The sequence below is a fragment of the Manacus vitellinus genome, unplaced genomic scaffold (genome assembly GCF_001715985.3).
Source record: "Manacus vitellinus isolate BGI_N305 unplaced genomic scaffold, ASM171598v3 scaffold_42_pilon, whole genome shotgun sequence".
NCBI lineage: Eukaryota > Metazoa > Chordata > Aves > Passeriformes > Pipridae > Manacus > Manacus vitellinus.
The window spans coordinates 6962521-6987892 of record NW_021940553.1 but is presented as its reverse complement, the minus strand read 5'-3'; the positions used below and the strand labels follow the sequence as shown (position 1 = coordinate 6987892).

General features: G+C 45.7%; 1 protein-coding gene across 1 annotated transcript; it reads left to right on the top strand.

Annotated features, from left to right (window-relative positions):
* The first annotated feature begins 11087 nt into the window (after window positions 1-11087).
* LOC103767436 (aquaporin-3) lies at window positions 11088-24061 on the top strand. The gene is made up of 6 exons (XM_008934575.3): window positions 11088-11277; window positions 19727-19853; window positions 20020-20157; window positions 20666-20784; window positions 21509-21726; window positions 22435-24061. The coding sequence occupies exons 1-6, from the start codon at window positions 11170-11172 to the stop codon at window positions 22601-22603; spliced, it is 879 nt and encodes a 292-aa protein (XP_008932823.1). The 5' UTR covers window positions 11088-11169; the 3' UTR covers window positions 22604-24061.
* Window positions 24062-25372: the final 1311 nt, after the last annotated feature.

Sequence of the window (25372 nt, the reverse complement as noted above, 5' to 3'; positions counted from 1 at the left end):
ATTTGGTGGAGTATACTCTGGAGCAGCAGCACCTGCGGTCAGAGGGCAGCCAGAAAAATATTCCAGCTCTTTGCACTGCCATCTTCCCTCTGCCCCAAGAGACACCCCCATGCTGAGCCCACCAGCCCTCTTGTCCCAGGAGATCCAGCACTGTGCTGGGTAAGAGTGAATCCTCATGCCTGGGCTTCTCGTTTGTGTTTGCCTAGCTAAAGGCTAAAAACCATTTGTCTTGACATGCCTTTCTTCTGGAAATTAAAGACCTTGTATTTTTCTCCCCACATTGATATTGTACCCTGTAATCAAGCTGCCTCTCCATCTTCTCCCTGAAAGGCTGAACATGCTGAACTCTCAGCTTCTCACAAAGTGTTATTTGCTTTAGCCCTCAGGTGAATTTCCTGGTGCTGTCTTCACCGCCTTTAACTTTTAAACATCTTTCAAAAGTGCAAAACCGCCTGAAACCCCACAACCCTGCACTCGTCAGGGCTGGGTGCAGATAATCCTGTCTTGTTGATCTGCTGTCATGCGAGGTTCCCTTCCCCTCCCCTCCTCACCAGTGGATATCTGCTACATAAGCAGTGTCAGCAGGTTGGTGAGACATTTCAGTGACGACTTTCTCATTGCCACAGCCTTTCAAAAACTTGTTCATGTGGCCACAGCAGGGCTGTCCAGCTCTTCCAATTAGACACCGGATGGATTTGGCAGTCCTAGTGGGGGGTGGGAAGGCAGAGCCAGAACATCATTATTGTTGGAAACCCCAGCACCAAGAAATGCGTCTTCTGTTCATGCAGGCTTCTGAGTAGGGGTCTTTGAACTTCATTGCAGCTGAAGTTTGTAGCCAGCAAAACTAATTTTTCATACGCACATGTTGTCTCTGCTTTCCTCCATCTTCTTTGCTGTCAAAGGAGGCAATAACTAAAGTATAATCCCAGGCAGTGACCGAGGCTCTTAAGCATGCCAGGGCAGAGCCCAAACATGTCTGAAACCAAAAACAGTGTTGCTTACAGACCAATGGGAGCACCAAGTTTCAGGGTCCAAATTCTCCACTGCTGAAAGCCGAAGATACTCTAGTTTACACACATAGAGGATTTAGCCTGGTGTTTATTGTTATATAAATTAACAATAACCTTAAGGTGTTAATTTGGAGCTCATCCACTGAATGATTGTCCCAGAAACAGGACGGAAAGTTGCCTGTTTATGAAGCAGCAAAAACAACAGTGCTGAAAGACAGAGCAGCGACCTGATTTCAACAGCTCCAGCAGCTGGAGGTAATAATGACAGATGTGATCATTTACCACGGAAGTCCACAAGCTGGTTTAGAGTTTCATGGCCTAGAGTCACCCTAAGGGCACTGTACATTCCCGAAACCTCTCTGAAGCACCTTACAGTAAGTGGTAACAAACAGAAAACAATCAGGGCTGATGTCAAGGGAGAGCGTTCCTCACCAGACTCTGACAGAACTCCATTTCAGTGGGCAAAAAAATTAATTCCTTTCTCAATATTGGACTTTGGGAAGAGTTACCAGCAATTTGCCCCAGTTCCTGGGCTACTCTCAAGCAGGGTTTTCTGTGGTCCAGCTTGAAGTAACCCACCAGGTTGTTTAGCCCAAGAGTATGCACCTTCCTCCTGGGCCACCTCTGGTGCACCGCAAAGGGTTGGTGCAAAGAATAGGACATGGGTCTTTGTCACCCACTTGATATCTTTCTGAAAGACACACCTGATCCGAGGGGTACCTTGCCTCTCCACCATGGCAGCATGGGTTGTACATGGGCACACACTGCAGCAGACCTCTTGTCCCTTCACTGAAGCTAACAAAGAGTTAGTTAGTTTGATTTCTGAGGGAACCAGGATTAGCTGCTGCGGCTGCTCCTGGGAACAATATGAGACACTGCAGCAAAGGGCTGTGGTCCCAGAAGCAGGTGGCACCACCACCAGGGCAATTCCCTCTGCTACAGCTTTGCTCTTTTGCATGCCCTGGATCTGTATCCTTGTGGGCTGCTCAGAGCCCATGGCCCTTGACTAAAAACCCAGCAGTGATTGCTGGCCCTCCATAGGAGGTGACTCTGGACAGCTTAGGCTTGGAGGCCTACAGAGCTCAGAACCACCCTTGCACCTTGGTGCTGTTTCCACAGGTCATCAGGGATGCCCCCTGGAAGAAATGCAGGGTGCTCTGCTTCATGCTCTGAAGGCACCTGTACCAGCAGTGGGAATGTGGGTGGCCAAGCTCCTGCCTCTCAGGGATCTCAGAAGTGATGAAATGTCAAACACCATCTGAGGAAGACTGCTGCCTCTCCTACCCCTCACATACACCTTTGCTCTCTTAGATAAGAAGCAAGGCAAGTTTTCTATATAGGTTAATAAAAGCCTTGAGTTCAGATTTCCTGTGATTTCTTTGGCAGCCACTGGGTCTGGGTCTTCCTGGCATATCCCTTATGGAAACCTCCCACAAATGACTGGCATGTCTTACTCTTTCTCAGTGGTCCACACTAGGGAATCCTACCAGGTTTTCACTTGCCCCTTCACCCTTCCCTTGTCATTGCTTCCTTGATGTGCCAGGGGGAAGGATGAATGAGCAGCACGACAGCCATGCCAAGCCCCACTCCCTCGGTCTGCACAGCGTCATTTCTGCCAGCTGAGTGTATTCTCTGTGGGAAGGGTGGGAGAGCATGTGTGGAGCCAGAGTTGGTGCCTCTTTGTAAGGGTTTTGCAAGGCTGAGTGGATGCCCCAGGGGGGTGCCTGCAACAGATCCTCCCCAAGCCACAAGCAGGATGAGTGTAAGTGATCTTATCTTGCTTTTCAGTAATAGGTATCCAATTTGCTGACTCCAGTTGCTCAACTCATGTCTGATTCAGGTCTCTCTGGGCTTCCTGCAGGATGTGGTGGTTGCAATGTCTGAGTGGCAGGCTCGGGAAACAGGGGTGGACATCAAAGATCAATCACCTGCACCTCCCACAATGGGCTGGAAGATTTGATACCCCCAGTCTGGAGCTGAAGAAAGGGTACATTGGTGTGTAGGTTAACAGGCAAAGCAACAGACATGCTGCCTGTCACCAGGGCATCTAGAGCTCCTGTCAGGGAAGCCCCAGTCACACACAACAGACTTTTGTTGACACCTTTTGCTGGGAAATGAATTTTCCAAGTGGAATGTGTGACAAGATACTTTGTTACAGCATGGGCATTTTGGCACCTTGGCAGCATTGCCCTGCTCCTACCACCTCACAAAACTTGGTGGAACAAACTGCCTCTGATGGGGAGACTCAGGGCTGCTGCCAGTCTGGGGAGTTTTTTGAACTTCCAGGCTGACTGCTGCTCTTGCCACATTCCCATTACTCCTTCTTCTCTGGCCTGGAAGCGAACAAGAGCTGTGGGGGGGATCGGACTCCACCCCTGAGATTTGCTGGGAGGGCTGGAGTTGGGAGATATGGGCTGCAAGGACAACAGCATCCATCACCTCTGCATCCCAGCGGATAGAGACACAACAACTCACTGTGGGTGGAAGGAGAGGACCCCCTGTTTGTCCCTTTGGTACACTCTGTGTTTGCCTCCACGTGGTGCTTCTTTCAGGTCTCATCCTGACTCTCACTGGGTGCTGGCAGCCAACAGGGCTGGGGGTCTCCTTGCCTGAGGGAAAAACGGGTCTGACCCCAGGAGGAGGTGACTGGGACTGGGAGCTGCTTCCAATGCACTGGTGGCTCATAAGAAAGCATCTGTTCCCATCTGCTGGATTTTCATCCCTGCCCCCCCATCCTGTGCCAGAGCAGATGGATCCTGTGGCTTCCTGTGGCTTCTACCCTCAGACGTAAGGGGTACAGGGAGACCAGGGGGGTCTTGGGCTGCCTGTCTGGGGAGGGATTACCCTTGCCATGTATTCCCCTCTGCTTACACACATCAGTTTGATTTGACAGTGGGCTTCTCGAGATAAAAACCATCCACTCTTGGGTCCTGAAGCAAACTGGGGCTTGGACTTCTTGTGTCTACACAGAGGAACTAAATTATGTATTCCCAAGATCAACTCTGTTTCAATGCTCCTAGTTTAGGACTGAAATTCTGAATATCTCCTGCATCCTCATTTGGCTTCTGCTTTAGCTGACTCTTAGAGCTTCCAGTCAGTAAATACCCACTCTTGTTCCTTCTGGGCAGGCCAAAAAAAAGAGGCCAAGACATTTTCATAAGGAAATGTTGGCTCTTTACCTTTGGGGTGTTCCAGGTCAGCCATAGTGTCTGTCAACCATTCTAACTTCATCTGAAGGGAGAGAGGGAAAGACAGTGGCTCTCACCACAACAGCTTTCAAGTTCTCTGCTTTTCTCCACCCATGAGATGAAGACTTCCTGGAAGACTCCAGAACCAGTTTAAAAGCTGTTGCCCCAAACCAGTTCATGTCCCATGCCTGCTGAAGTCTGCGAAGGAGCTGTCAGTTAAAGGTCATTATCCCTTTCTTTGGGAGAGGGACTCCTCTGGTGAATCAGGAGGTGGGTGCTTGCTTTATGTCTCTTCAAACTTTGAGTGTTGCACCCACTGCACAGCCCAGCCCTTCTGTTTACAGCCCTGTTATCTCCACAGCCGCAGGCACTCGTCTCAGGTGGCTTGTCCATGCCAAATCCCTGTTTCATTATGGAATCTCAGAAATGCCCATTACAATGCAGTTCCTTAATGCCTGTTTGCTAAGGGATGATGTTTAATACTTAAACTACCCAGGGGGGAAAAAAAAAATAGGCCAGTATGGAAATTCCCCCAGGATTCAGGCTGATTTAAAATCAGCTGAAGGAATGACTGTCCCAAAGAGGACAGTAGACTCTGTTCTCAGTTGAAACAAGTGTAAACAAGCTCACTTTGCTTTTGCAGAGGTGGATTTTGGGAGCATCCAGGTGAACTGGTAGTTACAGCCCTTCAACAGGCCTGAAGACATAAGGGGCAGAGAGTGTAGTTTGATTCAGAGGTGCTTTTACAGTTCAGGAGCCCAGTTCTCTGAAGGTACAGATAGTAGGAATTCCCTTGCAAAGACCATATGAGAGACCCAAGCAAGACTTGGGGGTACAGAATTAGGTTGGGGCACAGAAATCAGGGAGGAAGTGTTAATTACTGCAGGGAACACCACACCTCCTTTCGGCTTTAACCCTCTGATACTTTCTGCCTTTGCTTCTCCAGGGAAAGGAGAACATCTTACTTGAATTGGACAATATCTACACAATACCCATGCTCTTTTGGTTTCTAGTCTCCAGACCAAAATGATCGATATCTTGTTCATCCCTAGCTGCACTTGTGCCAACACAAACAGTCCTTTTGCTTCCTGAGGTACCTATCGACAGCAGTTATGTCCCAGCTTGGCCTTGGTTTCACTGTGTTCCCTTATTTGAGCACTTTTAGTCCACACTGAAATGGTGGGACTCCGGTCACCCGTTTGTCCTTCTGACACTTTTTTTGCACCTCTTCCACTTTCAGTTCACTTTTCTCAAGCATGGGTGATCTGTAATTCATGTGTTCTTGCAGAGAGAGCCCCTGATGTGAATTGTGAAACAATATTAAGGTGTCTCTGCTCCTATTGCTAATCTCACTCCACCTATGGCATAAATATCTTTGCATTCTTCAGATCTGCATCCCCTTAGAGAGTGGGGGTGGGTTACATCAACTACATGTAGCTGTCTCCACCTGGGCTAGTTGTTTTAGGCTTCCTTTGTAGCTCACAAAGAGACATTTCTAAAGTGATCTCATGGAATAGACAATTAAAATGACATCTGGATGTGTTTTTGCTCTTAAAGTGATTGTTTCTTTTCTGAGAGACCCCTGTGCTGGGACCAGCTGTGGTTAGGTTGGAGGGCAGGCACACGCTCCATTCCGGGATGTGTCCTCACCTGGTAGGGAAAGTTCCTGTCGTTGCTCCTGACTCATACTTTGGGCTGGTGGAGTTTCACATAATTTCTGTGTCTTCTGCCTTCAGGGTCTTTGAACTCTCCTGCTGTGGTGCACAACAGCAGCAGTGTCTCCAAGTCAGGACTGGCTCTGCAGCTCTCCGAGGAGCGACTGTCTACACGGAGCATTTTATGGGAGCTCCTGCCAAAACCTTATTTCAGGAGAGCTGTTTGCAAGAGCTTTCCCTTTAGATGTGTTATTAAAAAGCTTTCTTCTGGAGGAACTGATGCTTTTCTAATGTGCAGTAGTTACTTTGGTATGCAATTGCTTATACTGAAAATGGCTCCTCTGCAGGAATGGCATGTGATGTACAATGTTTATTCCTGTGAACTGGGTCCAGCTTTGGGATGAGGAGGAAATCAGACGTGACAAGGAGCCTCATCAACAGTGGGACAAGTTTTGGGTCCATACTCCAATAGAGTTCTGGGGGATTCATCCCTGTGAGACACTTTTGAATTATATTAGGTAGAGACTCAGCTCAGGGCACCCTTTCCTTCACTCAGTTCCAAGCAGTGGACTTCATGAAGAGCTATTTTCAGGGATTTTAAATATTATTCCCATTACTATATTGTAATTCAAGTCCAAACCCAGTTTGCAGCTTGCAGGTCAGTCTCAGGTGTCCAAGGAACCTAAATTAGGATGGCAGTTTCACCTTAAGCTTCTCCAAAAACAGACACCATCAACAACCCTCAGCTGTGTAGATGACTGCTGTTCCCTGGAGGAAGGTCTCAATTTTTCTAACTCGGGTTGGAGGGCTAAGCAGACCCAGACATGAAACAAACACCTGGCTCTGCCAATCTGGAGATTCAAGGCAGAATGTTGAAATCACTGCACTTAAGCCTCCAGCTAGAATGGTTTAGAAAGCTTACAAACTTCCTACCCACTCACTTCCTACCCTGCCTTGCTAGGCAAGCTATAATTTTTATTTTTAATGAAATCTAATGAACATGTCACCATATTCCTCTGTCAGGTAGATCATGGGAAGGAGGTGGTCAGAGGTATCTTCTGAGGGCAGATTTCACAAGGATGAATCCTGTCATGCTTTGACACAGTGACCTCTCTTGGCATAATCGCTTTTGCACCAGGTGACCCCACCATCAGCGCAATGAGTGACTCATTACAGATTTGAGTGATTCACACTTTTCTCCCTATTGGGTTGCACCATCCATCCTGGGATGAGTGAATAAATTTGGCTTGGACAAGCAGTGGAACCCCATCAGTCCAGGTTTATCCATTCACCCACTTAAGAAAAAGTCTTGATAACTTGCTAAACTTGGATTTTAATAGGAAAAATTACATTGCTGGGGGCTGATTCAGGACTCTGCAGAAGCCAAGGAAATGTATGAACCTGAATTTATTTTGTGTCACTATAGCCAGTAGCAAAACAGCTGAATGGGAGCAGCCAAGGATTGGATCTTCCTTTATAATTTCACCTGTATCTTTCTCCTGGCATGGAGTGATGAGGGGTGGAGCCAAGTGGCAAGGCTGAAACACAAACAGCAAACTTGGAACCTGAGTGTTAGTTTTGGATCTTGTCTAGAAATAACAGCCTGAGCACACAGTGAGTTTCTTGTGGTACATTGCACGGTTCTGCAGGAGAGAAAGGAAGGGAGTGATAAAGTGACAAACATTACAGAGAAGTGCTCTTTTTGACCAGGGTCAGAGGGTATGGGTTCAAATCCTGGTTTATTCCTAGGTACTTGCTGTATTTGTTGGTCCCAGAAGATACTGGAAGAAAAGATTGAGATTCATGGAAAGAGCACAACATAACAATGTTGTCTCTGAGTTTCCTGCTGAGTTGAGCTTCCTTTTCTCTTTGAGTTTCTTCTGGGCAATCAGCAGGTTTCCTAAACTGAAGTATTACATTGCCTTGATTTTTTGACACTGTACAGATTGATAGGAGTAGTTCATTCCAGGTACTTTAACACCTGGTGTTTGAATCATGCCGTGATTGATCAGAGAAATCCCTTGCTTGCACTTCAGTATCTCTGGGACAACCACCAGCAGGTCAAGCACGAATTTCTGTGACAAAGTTTTGAAAATTTCCTTTCTTCAAACCTTTCTACTGTGAAAGAGCTCTTTGGATGTCTATGAAAGGCAACACTAAAGGCATGGACATCTTTCTATGTCCACCCAACACCAGGAGAGCGCGGCAGCTCTGAGGAATTATCTTGTTATTCTTACTGCTACATCCTTCCTTGTTTACTTCTACTGATCTGGTGGTTTCTTCTAACCACCAGGACGGGTACGAGTACCCTGTGCACCAGTTACTGCAAGAGATGGGCTTGCTTGGGAACCTGTTGCTGCTGCTGCACATCTAATTGTTTTGTGCTTAGATATGTGTCCCTGGAGTCCAGCTGATTGGTGCAGCAAGGAAATTTCTGTCTTGGCACAGAAAAGTTCCAGCACTGGGGCCTTTCAGCCCTTACCCACACTTTGATTAGTTATTGCTTCTGAAAAGATGCTCTGCTTTTTCTAGCATTGCATCACTGTCCCTTCCCCAAGCTCCTTCCTAGATAATAACATGGCTGCCTGTTGGGAAAGCAGTTGCATAAGTCCCTGTTGCTCATTTTAAGTCATTGGATCTTGGGCTGCAGTGATTCACCCTCACAACGCCCCAAGAAGGGAATCTGATGTCACTCTCCAATTTACTGATGGAGAAGCTGGGGTGTGGAAAGGTGAAGGATTTGCTTGGGGTCAGGCAATGAGTCAGTCACAGAGCAGGTGTTGGAGCACCCACCCCACTCCAGCTCCTCAGCTTGCCTCTGTCTAGACATTTCCAAGCACCATCTTTGATGCTGGTCTTACACCACCTTTTACCATGTCGTGGATTAACCCCAGCCAGCAACTAAGTACCACTCACTGCTCCCTGCTCACCCCATTGGGGAAGAGAATGGTAAAAAATAGTAAAACTTGTGTGTTCAGATAAGAATAGTTTAATAATTCAATTAAATAAAATATACTACTACTACTACTACTAATGAAAAAGAAAAAGAGAAAGATAGAGGAATAAAACCCAAGAAAGACAAGTGAAAAACAACACAATTGACACTGACTGATCCTCAGCCTGGTCAGCTCCTGGCCAAGTCCTCCCAGTTTATGTACCTGGGCATGATGTTCTGTGGTATGGAATAACCCTTTGGATAGTTTGGGTCATCTCTCCTGGCCATGCTCCCTCCGCAGTTCTTGTGCTCCTGCTCACTGGCAGAGCGAGACACTGGAAAGTCTTTGATTTAGGGTAAGCACTGCTGGGGAACAACTGAGCATCAGTGTGTTATCAACATCATTCTCATACTAAATCCAAACCACTACTAAGAAGAAAATTAACAATTCTGGCTGAAACCAAGACATATCATCAACCTTGGAGCCTGGGCATCTCCTCTCCCTTCACCAGTCGTGAGGAAATTACGGTATCCTCAACTCGTAGCCAGAGGGGCTCAGATGCCTCAGACAGGAAAAATGTACCTACCTGCTTGGAGAACATCACACCTCCCTATGCTTTTTGCTTCTTTCTGGTCTGATGGCCCTGTCCTCACCACCAGGGAAGGAATGGGAGCCAGTCTACATAAATCTCAAAAAACCTGCACCACAGAACGCAGCATCTGCACACTGGTGGTTCAACAAATGGCAAACCAGGCCATAGGTTTGGGAATTGTCAAAATGGAAAAAAACCTAATACACAGCTTCATTTCTGGCTCTGATGGCTTTGATACAATGTCAGGGTGAAAGGACAGAGCAGAATACAAAGGAGAGTGGAGTGAAGGAGCAAGTGGGGAACCTCCAGGGCTCTGGTGATGCACTGCAAGATGGTGAGGAGAGGGATGTAGAGATAAGGCTAAAAATGCATTCGTTGCATGGGGCTGATGGAGCACTTGCTGTAATTCAGAGGACCCCATTGATGCTGGCAATCCCAGACTGGGCTTGAGCACAAAATAACAAGGAAAGTTTCCTGTCCCTGTAATTATGTTTGGACCTGAGTGTTTCCCTGTATTTGATTCCTCACACATTATTGCTTTCTTAACCACATTCCTGACTGCTCCTTGGGTTGGCTGCAGTTTCTGTACAAAATAAAGGCCCATTCAGCACTGCACTAAAAAGCTCTGGTTTTTCCACAGGAAAATTGATGGTTAAATAAGGGGAAGAGGAAAAGCTGGGCATCTGTGGCTTTGCAGAGGAGGCGGGGGAACAAATCCAGGAAAAGGGTCCCTTTCAGTCCTGCAAATTTGGCCCTGTTGCTCTGTGTCAAGCCCTGGTGAGTCAAGGGGCCCAGGGAATTTTTACTACTCACTTAACAAAAACCAGATGCCATCAATTGCACATGTTCTCTTAGCAGTCCTCACCTCAGATGGTATGGTCTGGAACTCCTTTCATCCAGGCTATCCATAGAATTGTCCCAAGGTGATACAGGTCATTACTGAGGATAAAACTCAGCAAGGGTTGGTTCCTGTGTGGCTCAGTGATTCTGTGGGCATTTCATCAACATCCTAGGATGGGGACTGGCTCTGCACTGGGGACCTCATGTCTTTTTTTTCACAGCTTTCACAGGGACTGGGCTGCAAATGCTTTCCCAAAGTTCTGGGAGCGTGAGACAAACTTTAATGACACACAAGGATTTGGAGCCAGACGCAGATTTTCATGAAGAGAGGTCTGGTCTTGCTCCGTGATACCGGCTTCGGCTGGGTAATTGCTGGAGGTGGGAGGTGCCTTGGCCTCAGCTGTGGGGGTTCAAACCCTCCTGCCCCCTGATTTTGCTGCCAAAGCACCTGCAGCCTCTGCAGGCCATCAGCACACACCACTTTGCCATCCTGCAGGAGCTTGGGAAGGAAATAAAGCTAAAAGCAGGGTGCCATGTTCACACAACTGGGTAAGACACTGCTTAGTTTACACATTTAGCTGAAGCTTGAGAAGGGCAGATAGGGCCCCATGTTTTAGATGGTGATGAGAACAGGAGTGGCTTGAGCAGGACACCTTTGTCACGGTTAATTCCTCCTCCTTCTGAAGCTCCTGAAGCTTTTGCTCACCTGTGAAAGCAATAAAGCAAATGAAGAAAACCACCCACGCTGTCTCACGCTGAAAAGGAGGAAAAAAAAAAAAAAGTTGGGTTTGAAGAGCGGGTGGAAGGGGTGTGGTTACCCAGGAGGTGTGTCAGGCATTGATGAACTTATTTATAAGCAAAGGCAGTTCTGCTGGGGAAGAAACTTTGCTGAGGCTTTGTCAGCAGCTGCTTTTTGCCTGACATCACTTGACCAGCACTTCTACTGTGATGGGGCGGCAAAAGGACGTTCTTGCTACCATTGAGGAGCACCTGAGAATCAGAAACAAATTAGTGCGGCAAGCACTGGCTGAGTGCCTGGGGACACTGATCCTGGTGGTGAGTGGGGGCTGTGGTGTGGGGATGCTCTCTAGCCCCTGGGTGTGGGGGAAACGGTCCTGGTGAAGGGGCTGCATTGCTGCCTGGGTTTGCATCTGGGATGAGCTCAGCTCTGGTGCAACCTGCTGCTAAGGACAATCCCTGTGCACAGGAAAAATTTCATGCAAGTTCCTTTAGGGTGAACTTTGGGGTGCTTGGCAAGGGTGGGGTCCACAGAGCTTGTTGGGTGTTTGGGAGCTTTTGTGTATCTGCGAAGTGCAGGGAGCAAAATGCCTCTGTGTAAGCAGCAAGTGATTTGCTAGAGATCACGCAAAACTTCCTTTCTGTCAGCCCTGGGATGTTATCTTGGCACCAAAATACTGCAAGGGCTATCACCCGAGGAAGTGAAAGCTTCTTTTCCCCCTCACCTCACTTCGTTCCGCTCACGCATCCTGTAAGAAAGAAGTAGCCAGAATTTAAACTGCTGCAGTGCCCCTTTGCTGTCAGCTGCTGGTTCCCCAGGGTCTTTTCATCAGGGCTGCACGGCACCATGGCAGCTTGTGCCGATGGGGATATCAGGCTCGGTGTGTGTGACAGCACTGAGCTGTCAGTCTGCATGTTTTTAAGTGGTAAATGGTGGAAAAAACTCTTCTGCCCGTTTTAGTGCTCAGTTTCCAAAAGCGTGGGATATGAGGGATAAAGCAGGATAAATGTGTAAGTGCCTAAGGTTGCAAATGTTTTAAGCAGCCCCAACTTGCTCTGAAGTTAAAGACAGTTGAGAACAGCTGGGGCAGTTGTGTATGAGCTGTGGGGACTAAACACTGATGTAGAAAAACTGTGACAGGGAAATCTGGCTTTGGGCATCTGTGTCCAAGAAAGCAGGACTGCCCAATGTGCCTCAGGTCTGGTGCATTGATATTGCAGCAGAAATGAGTTGGTGTTCACCCGGTAAATGTGTGCAAGTACAAGCTCCTCTGAGATGGTGTAAATCCAGAGCAACCCTAGAGGTTTCAGTGGAGTGACTATGGGTTTACACCTCCTTGTAATTGATGGCTGGACAGTTTGGAGAGAAATATAATGGCTGGAGGAGTTGAAAGTGGAGGAAGGTTTAATGAAGCTGCATGTGCACTTGGGGAACAACACAAAAAGAGCAATGCAATTTTATGTTTTCATAAATAAGATTATTTTTTGATGATGAAAGGAGAGTGAGTGAGTCTTGTATGCGAGCTTAGGGGACTCTGCTAAGACCCTGTAAAGTGTTATCGCTCTTTAAAGAAAGCACCTTTGCACAGTGCAATGTCTGTATTATCAGAGCGACCCAGCTTTGGTGGCTTGCAAACAAGTCCTGTTGATTTTTTTAAGGAAGGGTTATTTGGAATTAAGGTGGGTAGAAGTTGATAGGAAAGTGATTAACAGCTAGAAAGTTGCTGTCTATGAATCACTGATGTTGCTGCATTTGGTCTCAGGATTGAAACAAGGAAATTCTTGTAAGGTGGAATAATGTCTCCTGATAGCCAAGTTAGTATTGCTGAGAAACAAGGCAAGCCTTTAGCCACATGGATTCCAGAAGGGCTTATGATTCAAAAAACATTATTTCTTCTTCTAACTGTATCAGTTGGCACAACAGAGACTACTTTTCCCTAAAGCCTTGCCTCTCCAGACGAAGAGGAGCTGGGGTCTGCTCAGAGCCTGAGGAAGGGTTTGGTTGAAACTCATAAGCAGCCTCCAAAATGAAGGTTGTAACGGGCACCCACTGGCCATGCTGGAGGCTGCACTGGCAGAAGTGGGTAACACATGTCTTGTCCTCTGGAGTGCCAAACCTGCGGTGTTTAAATGTGCGAGTGTGTGTGTCTAAGGGGACAAGCAGAGCCCTCACCGTGTGCAGGAGTTCCTGAGCTGCTGTCTAAGACAGCCAAGACCTTTCTGACTTGGTGTTGTCCCAGTCTGTTCTTAATAAAGGAACACTCACAGTTTTTCCTTTTACTAAAGAAAAGTGATTTATTTTGCTCCCTACCACCTGGATTCCTTTGCATCTTTTTATTATATCATCTACGTGAAACAGAAAGGGAACTTGAAGGCAACTTTCTTCCCCTTTCAGATGACCTGAACAATAGTTTGAATTGGACAGTCTCAGGAGAGAAAATGTCATTCTATAGCTTGCAGAAGCCCCTGTTGCCCCCCTTGCAAGCCTGTGTGTGTGTGCATCTAGATGCATTGGACCCCAGTAAATACCATGAGCTTCAGGCAGTAAAATATCCAACCTGGGATCCATGAAATTTTCTTCATGGGAAATGGAGTTTACTGAAGACAAATATGTCTAGAACAGGACAGCATCAGGGATGGGTTTAAGGTTTTATATTGTTCATGTTAAAATCAACTTCTTGAGTCCCAAGAGAGGGAGACTTTTAATGTTTGTAGCTTATTTTAAATTCACTGCTTAATGTAAAACTCGTCCCACTGTGGATATTGGCACTGCTTCAGCTTCTTCCCTCCTCCCCTTCACTTGCGTAATGACTGCAGCTTTTTCAAACTCTTGAAGACAAAAGCTATTGCAGACCCCTGCATAGTCTTATTGCCTGAAAGAATTAACCTAGTGCTTGATTTTATTTTTCTTATTGTGAAGGTAGAATCATAGAATGGTTTTGGGGTTGGAGTGGACCTTAAAAATCATCTAGTTCCAACCCCACTGTCATGAGGGTAGTCATTTTAGGGATGTTAACATTAAAGCAGAATAGTGCCTCTTCTTTTTTTTTAAAGATGAGGAAAATAATCCAACCAAGGCAGCCCTGAAGAGGATGACAGTGAGTTGCTGTCTATTTGCAAGCCGCTCTTGCTGTGTACAGCACCTTGTACGATGTTCATTTAGTCCGTGGGTAATGTACCTGCTGTTGCAAAAACGGTAAAGTGGATTCTACATAAGTTTCCTTTGATACCTAAATTGGCATTTTCCCTCTTCAAAATGCGCTTTCTGAGTGGCACTTTGGGCTTGAACTTTATACCTGTGTTGGAAGCACCGCTTGCTGGCAATAGTTAAGCAACACCAATGCTGAAGGCGTTTTCCCAGTCTCTTGCTGTTTGTGTTATTACTGTAGCAACTCACTAACACCGGATTTCTAGTGGCTGGTGTCCGTACCTCTCTTAAAGGTCTGTTTGCCTTGCTCTGCTGGCTGCAAATACCAAAGCTGGCTCTCTTTGGCTTTTGAATTTGCAGGAGAAGTAATGTGCGGATTATGACTGATTTCCAAGTGGGACTCACTGTGATTCACTGTTGTACAGGCACAAAGAAAGAACAAAACAATTCCTAATTGTTTTTCAATCAGTGCTGCCTTGACTTTGTGGCTAGGTGGGAGCTTTCTGAAGTGTGAGTGTGCTGCAGACCACAGGAACCAAAACAACAAAGTGGTTTGGATAAGTGGAGCAAAGGGAGCCTCACTTAAGGGGATGACCAAGGCAAGGGGAACCTCAGTTAACTGTTGGCAGTGTGATTTTATTTTATATATACATATATATATATATTTAATTTTTAAAATTTCTTTGATTTGCTAATGCTCTGCTAGGCTGGTAAAGCTGGTGGAAATATTTGTGCATGTTAAGTGCTGCTGATTCTTCCCTGCAAGGGGTCTGGGCTGCTGGATGCTGAGGAGTGGGGAATGGCAGCACTGGTGTTTCTCTCCCTCACCTCTTCCAACAGAAGAGGTTGAAGCTCTTCATTAACTGTCCAAAACTGTCCCTTTTTGCTGTCTCTGTGCAGGAGCAGGAGGTTTCTTCTTCCTACAAACAGGATAGTTCACACATCGAGACCACATTGGTGGGAAGGCAGCTTTCCCCCAGGAGTGCCCAACCTTGTGATGAAAACCCCACCAGACTGGTCTCTCTAACAGTTAAAGCCTCTTAGTCTGCACAATACCAGGGTTATCAGAATAAGTGTTTTTGCTTCCGTGTGTGGGTGTGAACAAGCTAAAACGGTGAATTTCCTCTCTAATGCCCAACTCCTGTGCTGAAAATTGCTCAGGTTTCTTGACCGAAAGCTGCTCTTTTCTCCAGCTTTGTTCAGTGTTGGTTAGCACGTGATGTGTGTGGGGCACAGTTTTCCTCAGACTCTCTTATCTCTTGGGTCCTGCAGCCCTGCCTTGGCTCTGGGACAGCGTGTGATTTGTGAAGAGCTGTAACATAACAGACCATCTGCTGCTGCCCTTCCCTGCAGGACTGCTTCTGCCCAGGCTGCCTCCAGCTGTGCTGGACAAAAAGCTGGACTCTGGAGTCCAAGGTTTTTCCTTGCTTTGAAATTGAAAATGGTGACCAGTTTGGTTGTTTGAGAGATGCTTTGAGGAAAAGCAGAAAGGACAGTATTCCTGACCACACAGGCCATGGAGTTGAGGAAGTTCTCTGTGTGGTGCCCTCCCTCCCTCTCTGCCTTCTCCCTGGAAGGAGCTGTAGGATAGTCCTGAATTTCACTCTGATATGAAGATTGGTGCCCTTTGTGTGTCCAAAGCTTAAAATCATCCATCAGTATCTCAGGGTCTCTCCCTTCAGAACAGACTCATGATTTGACTGCCCTTCTGGCATCTTCCCCACTACCAGCAAGGGCTGACCAGGCTTTCCCATCCACCCAGGTGATTAGGGTAGATTTACAGCAGGCTCCTTGCCTAATCCCTGGTTTATTTGCTGGCTGTGGAGAAAAGTTGTAATTCAGGTAATTGCACTCCTCCTGGTCTATGCCAGCAAAACTTTCCCATCTTCATTTAGAGATCAGTCTGCCTTTAGTCCAAGAGCAAATATACCCAGGCCTTTTGTATTGCACCTGAAGGCGTAAAAGAGCACTGGCAAATAAAGGAGAAAAGAAAGGGAAGAAACATGTCTCTTGTGCAGGGGAGTGCTGAGCACTACCTTCCTCCTGAGCTCGTGTATGAAGCCGTTTTTCCTGTGGTCTGCCTAAAAACTAAGGTGGCCTTGCTTCTTTATTAGCTGTTGTAACTTTTCTTTTTGTCCTCCGTGGTCCTTTCCTACCAGCCCTTACTGACTCCAGGGGTTTGGTGTGTTCAGACATTGAGACAGGGTGTTTTTATCTTGAGTGACAAAGCCAACTGCTCAGTCTTGTAACACACCCTGGACATAGGGAGATGAGGGTTTCATGAGAGTGAAGTTTCCCCCAGCAGTGTGCTGCCTTGTCCTGGTTTTGCTTCTACCTGTTGTGTCCTTAGTACAGGGGGGTTCTCCTCCCCTATGGAGTTCGTCAGCTCCTCCACCTTTGGGCCAGTTCCTGCAGAACATGGATATGGTTATTTAGTGCAAGGAGTTGAATCAGCTCACGAGGAGTGAGAAGCCTCTCTGTCGGCAGGGAAAGCCACTAGATTTGCTGGAGTCAGTAAAATGAAATTAGGGAGCAGGCTTCCATTAACCTGGTTAATGGGTGCATTGACCTCAGTTCCTTGGAGAGTAGCTTTAATAGATCAGAGTGATGCTTTGTTGCAATCATTTTATTACCACATTAAAACCGCTTTTGAACTCAGCTAGTGAATCATGGGGTATAACAGTTGACTGCTGCACCCACTGCCCTGTGAGGTGCTAAGCTGGGTTTCTGTTGGCTGGATGTTCTTACAGTAGTGTTTTTTTTAAAAAAAAAGCAAAAAACAAAATCAACAAAACCCACAAACAACCAAATGCTATTGGAGTCAGGTTATTAAAATCAAAAGAATTAGATATCATCTTCCCCTTAGGTGTGCACCACTGTCCCTGACCATAGTGGTACGATATTGCCTAAGAACTCTTACATCCATTGTATGGACTTAAAAGACTCAGGGAAAAATGTTGAGTTGCTTTTATTGGACCTTCCTTACCTTTCAACTCAAGGTAGCTGCTCCTAAACACTTCTCTGTGAGCAGTGAACAAGGAAGACTTAAAAAATGTATCCTGTCTCATATTACCTGGGAAAAGGAATTTGAAGGAAAGCTAGCAGATAGCAGAAGTGGAATTGGTGTGATTAAAAAATTTTAATAGCTACTACCGCAACAAAACTGTGTACTGTTAAGCTACTTTTCACAAAAGCATGTGTAAGCATGACTGGAACTGGTTCCTAAAAGTCGAATGCCATGGAGGGATGTCATGCATGACTTCCGTGTTTAGTGGACTCCACGGGTGCAGGATGGAATTGGACACATGCATATCAACGTTCAACCCTGTCCCTAAATATCACCGTACTCTTAGCTGCTGAGGGTTGAGTTTTCTATGGTGAATTAAGCTAAATAATGCTCAGGGCTCATCTGATAAACAGTTGTAATACCCTTGTGGAGTGGCTCCAGGGTGTTTTTGCACGGCCCATAGACTCTCTTCTGAGGAAAAGCTGGAGAGCTATTGCCAGGTGTAGGATAGAGGAGAGGAGGATAACCTCTTGAGATAACCCCTTGAGAAATGGCAGACCTGGCTTTCCCCCAGGTTAAGGGAAGACTTTTGCAGGTGTACAGGGAGGTGGAGGTGGGAAAACTTTACTCTGCGGTTTTTTGCAACCAAAAGGTATGTGTATAACAAGTCAACCACCAAGCACTTGCAGAACTGCCAGTTCTTACAGAGTGAATAACACAAATACCTTCATCACTAGGAATCACCTGGGGTCAATCCTACAAAACTCAGCTTTTTGTGGTCTTGTCCCCTCCCTGGTCAGCCTGATGTGCTGTGTGGCCTCAGAGAGGCAAACATCATGGCCAAGTACTCTCTCCAAAGCATGCTGGGGCTTGTCAGGGGTAAGGAAAGGAACAGAATACTGGTCATCAGCCAGTATTTATTTGCTCCATGGGAGCTATGCTTGCCTTGGTGGTTTGGGCACAGCTTGTTCTGTTTGCTGCCAATAAACAAGAGTCATCTTTTCTGCCTTTGTCTTGGAGTTTCCTCTGCCATGGTTTCCCAGCTTGGTGAGGACATTGTAGGGGCTGTTCTGACTGCACCCAGTAGAGAGCAGTGCTGGCTATCCCTCGTTAAGCAACAAGTTCAACAGGTTCCTTTGTTCTTTCTGCACAAGGTCCTTGTGTTGGGCACCTGGCTCCTTGTCAAGAGGCACCTGTGTACAGAGTGTCCACCTCATGAGTCAGCCTGCAGCCTACCTGGCTGCTTCTTTCACAGCAGGCTGAGTGCAGTGTTTGCTTTGCTAGGAATTCATCATTTGTCAAGGTGATGGGAGAGGATGAGTGTGTTTTGGCTTTGCCCCTGATTTGGATTGTGTGTTGTTCAATGGGCATGTCCAGTACTGGCTGGAGAGGTGAAGACAGCTGACTCTGCTACCTTGGTGCCTATCTGGTGGCTTATCCTCTAGGAGTGGATAGCGCCTCTGTGGCAATTGAGTGAGTCGTTCTGGTATAATGGAGTCCATGGAAGCAGAAAGTCTTGGTGGGGATGTAGTTATGGGAATGTGGTCAGAAGAAATAAGTCAAGCCTTGATTCCTAGATTTGAGCATCTCATGAGCAAACTATAATCTCTATTCTAGTTTAAGAATGCTCTCAGTACCTGCTGATGTGATATTCCCTGGTATACACCAAGGATCAGTTCAGGTGGAGTCAGTGGAAGATAGAAACATACAGATGATCACAATTAGGGCTCTTTAAATTATATGGTGAGTAGTGGAAAGACTTGACAAGACAGAAATCCTCCAGCTGGATGACTGCTGAACAGAATTCTCAGGAAAAACTGGTTTGAGTTGTTAAGGGTGAGCATAGGAATGATGGCTTTTGCATGCAGTTGGGAAGAGAAGGATCATGATTTGAGCAAACAACTCTAAGGAAGAACACATGCTTTCCTTAGCTATTATGAAACACTTTCATCACTCAAAATAAACGACTTTTGTCCACCAAAGTGCTTAGTGCACCCCTCATCTTGGACAGGAGTCCAAGACTCTCACTGTGCTGATGGCAAGCTCTCTGGAATATGGACTGAAAAGTCCATATTCCAAAGAAATTGATGGAGCTTGAAAGAGAACTCCATGAATGTCAGGCTGAATGTGGCCTTCTTCAGTCATGACTGTATTTCCAGGCATTAAAAAGTTGTTTCCTACCAATCTTTGCGCTACTGTGTTAAACAATTATTAGCCTTTAACTAAAAGGTACCCATATCCCTCATCAGAATACTTGCACTGTGAATACCTCAGACCAGGATGCTGTCTGGCTGATCCGTCTCACCTACCACCTCAAAATTAGATACTTGGATAAAGAACTCCAGCCTCCTGTAGATCTATCTTGCTTTTGATTTTGGTCCTCGTTTCGGTTCCCTCTGCTAGGAGGTAGGTTTGTCTGTGCCCTTTTCCCTTCCCTCCTGTCCTAGAGGTGATGTCTGGATACTTTGACCAAAGATTGAAGCTTTGAAAGGATCTGAGTCATGAGTAGGCTGTGATGGTGCAAGCAGGTGTTAAGTGGAGCAGTTGCAGATGGGGTCAGCAACTGGCCCTGATGTGAAAGAGGTGATAATTTCAATCTCTTCTCCTCGTAGCTCTTCGGCTGTGGCTCCGTTGCGCAGATCGTGCTCAGCAGAGGGTCTCATGGAAATTTCCTGACTGTCAACCTGGCCTTTGGCTTTGCTGTGACACTTGGCATTCTGATTGCAGGACAGATATCAGGTATGTGGGGCTTCATGTAGGCTGGATTTCACCTGTGTCAATTGTGTAGGCCTAGATGGCTGTACTTTTCCTATGAGGCGCTGTCATGGAAACCAGTGACCCTTGGCACAACTCTGGGACCAAAATTCTGCCCGTAAAAGCACACTAACCACCAACCTCTCTGCAGGTGGACACCTGAACCCAGCTGTCACTTTTGCCATGTGCTTCTTGGCCCGGGAGCCCTGGATCAAGCTGCCAATTTATGCCCTTGCACAAACCCTGGGGGCTTTCCTTGGAGCTGGCATAGTCTTCGGACTGTACTACGGTAAGTGTGGAAACCTTGTGTGCTTTTTAGAGTGAGACTACTGTTCTCTGTGACTCACTGCAGGGAGGGAGGTTATCGGATCAGAAAGGAGAACTTTCTTGCAGAGCAGAGATCCATCAAACCTCCTTGCTGTGTTTCTGAGATGGCTTTCTTGTTCTCATGATGATGGGTTCAAGCCTCCTCAAATCAATCTGAAGGCCAAACAACATTGTTAATGTGCCACTCTTTGCCCCTGAGTAATGATTGGTGGACCACTGAATAGCCCGTCCTCTATCTGCTGTCTGGACTGAAACAGATCTTCCAGAAAAGTAATTTCCAAATGAATGTTCGGTCTACAGCAAATGGGTTTGCAACATACAGCAGTGGGGTGCCCAGGAAGTTCTATCTCAATTTTCATGGCTCTGTGGAACCTGTGTTTTAGTGATTTTCCAAGCAGGGTCCTCTGTCCCATGCATGTTGTAAAATGACTGACCTCTTTACCTCTCTCTTTTCTTATCCCTGCCTCTAGATGCCATCTGGGCTTTTGGCTCTAACCGGCTGTACGCAATAGGAGAGAATGGCACTGCTGGTATCTTTGCCACCTATCCATCTGAGCATCTGAATGTTGTGAATGGATTCTTTGACCAGGTAAGATGGTGCTGGGAGTGTGAAGGTGCATTCGAAGAGGAATATCTTGGGGTGGTTCTGGGCCTCACCTTTAGTTAGAAAATGAATTGCAATTTTAAGAAAAGATAGCAGAAAGGTTTTTGGAGCTGACATGGATATCTCAATAGCCCATAGGCAGAGAGAGCAAGGCCAGAAATGACCTCACAGCAAGAAGGTTTTGGGGGGGTTAACCAGTGATACAACACTGGTCAAGACACCAGTGAAAAGAATATAATTCTTTTCCCTGAAGAACCACAGCATGAGAAGTGTTGGCTCTTTCTCACTCCCCCTCTTCTACTGTGGCTGTTGCGCAATCCAGACATCAACTGGGTGTGGGATGGTGGTGGTTTTTGAATGTGACTGTCTCCTTAAGGTTACCACAAAAGGGACAGCTGCCACCCAACCATGGCATGTTGGAAGCAGGTTTAGGAAGATGTTTTCAGCTTTCCTGGCTTCCTAAACAGTTATTCATGGTTCTTCTGTGGGTAGGGAAAAAGGTGTGAGCTTGGCTGACACTATGGGCTGTCAGGAGGAGCATGTTCCACTCTCCCGTTCCCATGGGTGCAGTCTACTGTGGTCTGATAACGTCACGGGATGACAGTGTAGCTCTTCCAGTTAAGAAAAATATGTCCAAGAGGAGTTAAATAACTTGGTTAAAAGACTAACCTGTATTAAATTTTTCTTCTTCTTTTCCATCCCTCTCCAGTTCATTGGCACTGCCTCCCTCATTGTCTGTGTCTTGGCTATTGTTGATCCCTTCAACAACCCCGTCCCCACAGGGCTGGAGGCTTTTACAGTTGGCTTTGTTGTCCTTGTTATTGGAACCTCCATGGGCTTCAACTCTGGCTATGCTGTCAACCCTGCCAGGGACTTTGGGCCTCGTCTCTTCACAGCCATCGCTGGCTGGGGTACGGAGGTGTTCGGGTAAGTTCTTGCCAGTGAAAACCTTGTGGATCAAGGCAAAATAAATATGAGTCCAAATACATGCACTCTGGCATGATAAAGAGTCTTGGCACCCACGAGGCATCTTTGGATTGCCTAAATGTTTTTAAAAGGCACTGTTTGCTCTGCTTTGACTTCTTAAGTAAGCACAGAAGCTGGGCAGATTGCAGTGGTGAGAGCAAATGACATAACTTTGCTATCAAAGAGGAAATCTAGGAGCATCCATGAGAATTTCAGTTGTACCTTTAATGTGAGCATATCTTGGGGTTTTTTTATCAGTAGAAAATGGAGGTTGTTTGTTATACTCGAATTTTGTTGTTTCTGGAGAAAATTAAGAGAGCCGTGAGCAATAGAGGATTCTTGTTATCAAGGGCAGCTTTCCTGCAAGCTGTGGGAGGGAATTGAAGATGCCTAGTTTAGGCACTGCAAATGCTTCTCTCTTTTCTTAGTAAAGAGATAGTCTTGGAAGTCCTGAAAATAGGTGTTCTGAGTTGCTTGTCACCTGGACTTACAGAGTGGGGCGGGGGGCAATATCTGCCTTGGAAATGCTGCAGACACGTGGGTACTGTTGTGCAAGTCTGTGTGATGGTTGGACTGGACCAGACTCTTGCATTGCTCCAGATCCAAACACAAATATCCTAATGCTTAGGCTGCAGTTCTCACTTTGTGCACTTCCTTTTTATTTGCCAGGGCTTGCAACCATTGGTGGTGGGTTCCAGTTGTTGCTCCTTTCCTTGGGGCAATTGCAGGAGTGATAGTCTACCAGCTGATGATTGGATGTCACGATGAGCCTTCACCACCTGCCTCTGAGCAGGAAACAGTCAAGCTGGCTAACGTGAAGCACAAGGAGAGGGTCTGAGGAAGCTGCCACCCTGATCTGGCAGGTATTCATTACTCAGGACTGCAATTGGCAAAGAGGAGGAGAAGTTAAGAAGAGCTTCAAGAACAACAGGAAGAGTTTTTTACCTGTCTTGAGATATTCTAGTATTTTTTTTTTCCATGTCCCTGATGCATTTGCTTTTGACATTTCCCTGTAAGCCTTCCTCCAAATGCAGTATCATGTAATCTTTTCCTAATAGAAGGGGATTGAGGGCTGTAGGAGTCAGGAGAGAAGTGGGCATTGCTGTCCAACATGAGTCAGGTGTTCAGGAATCTTCAGCTCTTTTGGGGTTGTGTTACTGATGCTGCCTGTGACCTTGGCAAACTGCTTCCCTTCAAACCTGTGTTCCAATCTGCAGAATGGGGATCATGTAAAGCTTAAATCATTTTGCTAGCGTGGATTGGAAACTCCTACATCCTGGAAAAAAATTGCCTGTGATTCTACTGTGGATCAAATTCTGCTTGATGTTGCTCTAAAGTCAATAACTTGACACCAGGAATTAACGAGTCTAAAAGATTTTTTTATTGGCCAAACTTCTTATATCTCCCATGAATTCCTAGAACATTGTATCAATCAACTGATCCATAACACCAGCGCAGAGAGTAAGAATGCACTGGATTTTAATTTAATATGAAGACAAAATGTTTACAAACAAGTGCAGCCTGGTGTTCTAATTTCAAATTTTAATATTGCCAGCTCCTAGAGGATCACACGTAGGAAATCCTTGTTCTAGCCAGGGGCTAACCTAGAAAGAAAGCTTGGCTCCCTGAAGCAGCCTTTCTGATTAATCAGCTTTGTATATAAACTGCAAGCAGTTAACAGCCAAGATCCACTGGAAACACAGTGTTGCTAAAGTTGCGTGTGTTCATGTAAATTTTACGATACTGTTGTTGGTTGTTTGTTTTGTTTTTGGGTTGTGTTTTTTTTTTTTTTAGTGGATTTATATATAAATATACTCCTTAAAGCTGTTACTAAATACCAAGGTTGGGATGAGTTAATTTAGAGATGTGTGGGAACTGCTGATTCTCTGTCAGCTTTGAGATATTGTTGGATTTTCCTGGGGTGGTCTTAGGTTAAGGCATTGCATTGTTTGGAGCACCTCCTTTTCTACCTTGTAAAATTACTGGGGTATGCCTGGTGCTCATGGCTGAGGGACTGAGGTCAGGCACCTCCTGTACTAGCAGTACTGGCATCTCAGGGGATCTCTGACTCTCCCAATGCCATATTACTAAAGAGTATTTTAAACAAGCATTATTGGTTGTGAAAGAATTTGTGAGTCCTGTGCATTAGAGAAACTCATTCAGAGATTGTTTCTTTAATGCATGAATTCATTGAAATACGTAACTTTGTACACATTTCCAGTCACCAAAAAGTTGTATTCTTTTTTTCTTTTTTGCCTTTTTAAAAAAATAAAATGTCGATACCCGCACTGTAAAATTCTAGTGTTGCTTGTATTTTTTTAGCAGCTGTCAGCAAACTTTACCACGGAAAGGAAGTTATCTATAGGAATAGCTTCCCCAAGCCCTTTTCCTCTTCAGCCTGAACAAAGGGGAATTAACCTTTTCAGTACATCTTCATTCTCCATTTGTGTTTTATTCCTTTCCCTTTTGGGGCAGGTGGGGAGCGAGGGGGTACTGCACTCCATATAATGGCCAAGGTGTGGGCTGGGGAGTGGGAGTGCCCTGCTCTCAGGCATCTTATTCTTAAGGCAGAAAGAAACATTGGGCAAGTATTTGTCATTCACCCTTTGTACAATTTAAATTCTCTTGCTATTCTCTCACTTAACAGTTCTTCTGAGTGTGCAATCCCACTCTGCATTCCATGTACTGTCCAACCCCACGTAGCACATTGCATGAGTCACCATTTTTTGGTCTTTATTAGCTACACCATGCAAGGAAAAGTACTACAGATCTGAGTCCAGTGCTCACAGAATTACACAAGCAGCTTTCTTCCAGCCTGTGTTCTGTGTAAATAAAATTCTTGTTGCTCTTTGGCTGATTTGTGTACTGCTGTATTTTTCCTGTATTAATTGTGCTGCCTTAAAATAACTCCTAACTTCCCAGATGTTGCCAAACTGAACAATTCAGTGAGGTCTGGATGAATGTGGTTTCCTGCAATTCACCAACTAGAAATAAAATGGCTTTTGGCAAGAAAGTTTCTAGGTTTGTTTGGTTTGCTCTATGTGCAGACAGCATGCTGCTTTATTCCATTTCTAACATGAAAGTTCATCCCTCAGAATATCTGTAGCAGTCTTGTACATTACTGTGATCAACTAACATAGCTGCAGAGGTCAATTCTCTTCAGGACTGTTAGTCCTTTTTCTACTCTTCTACCACTTTGTATCTTCAATTGACTTAATCAATGTATTAAAATTCTTACTGCAGATCTTAAGACTTTTGATCCAAGGTGCAGCATGGAGCAGTGTGGATTCTTGTTTGGATTTTTTTTTCTTTTTTTTTGGTTATTTTACCTGCCACATTCCTCCTGGTTTTTCCTGGTGTGTAGTAATTGCCTTCTTCTATATCCTGGCCTTACCTGTGCCTGAATGGTATGTATTATTACACCTTTTAAAACAGCAATAAAATGTCATACCAGTTTGAGGTGAAATTTTTTTGTCTTAATCATATCCCAACTGTGTAAAGCTTTGGCTTTGCTGGGATCTGTTGAAGAAGTACCAAGCTCTGCTGAGTGGATCCATTAAGAGAAGGAAAGAGGCAGCCATTCCCTGTCATCAGGGGATGGGAAGCT

Coding starts and splice junctions, on each gene's coding strand:
- LOC103767436 (XM_008934575.3), top strand. CDS start 11,170: ATGGGGCGGCAAAAGGACGTTCTTGCTACCATTGAGGAGCACCTGAGA. Junction 20,158..20,665: donor AGTCTTCGGACTGTACTACG/GTAAGTGTGGAA, acceptor CCCTGCCTCTAG/ATGCCATCTGGGCTTTTGGC. Junction 20,785..21,508: donor TGAATGGATTCTTTGACCAG/GTAAGATGGTGC, acceptor ATCCCTCTCCAG/TTCATTGGCACTGCCTCCCT.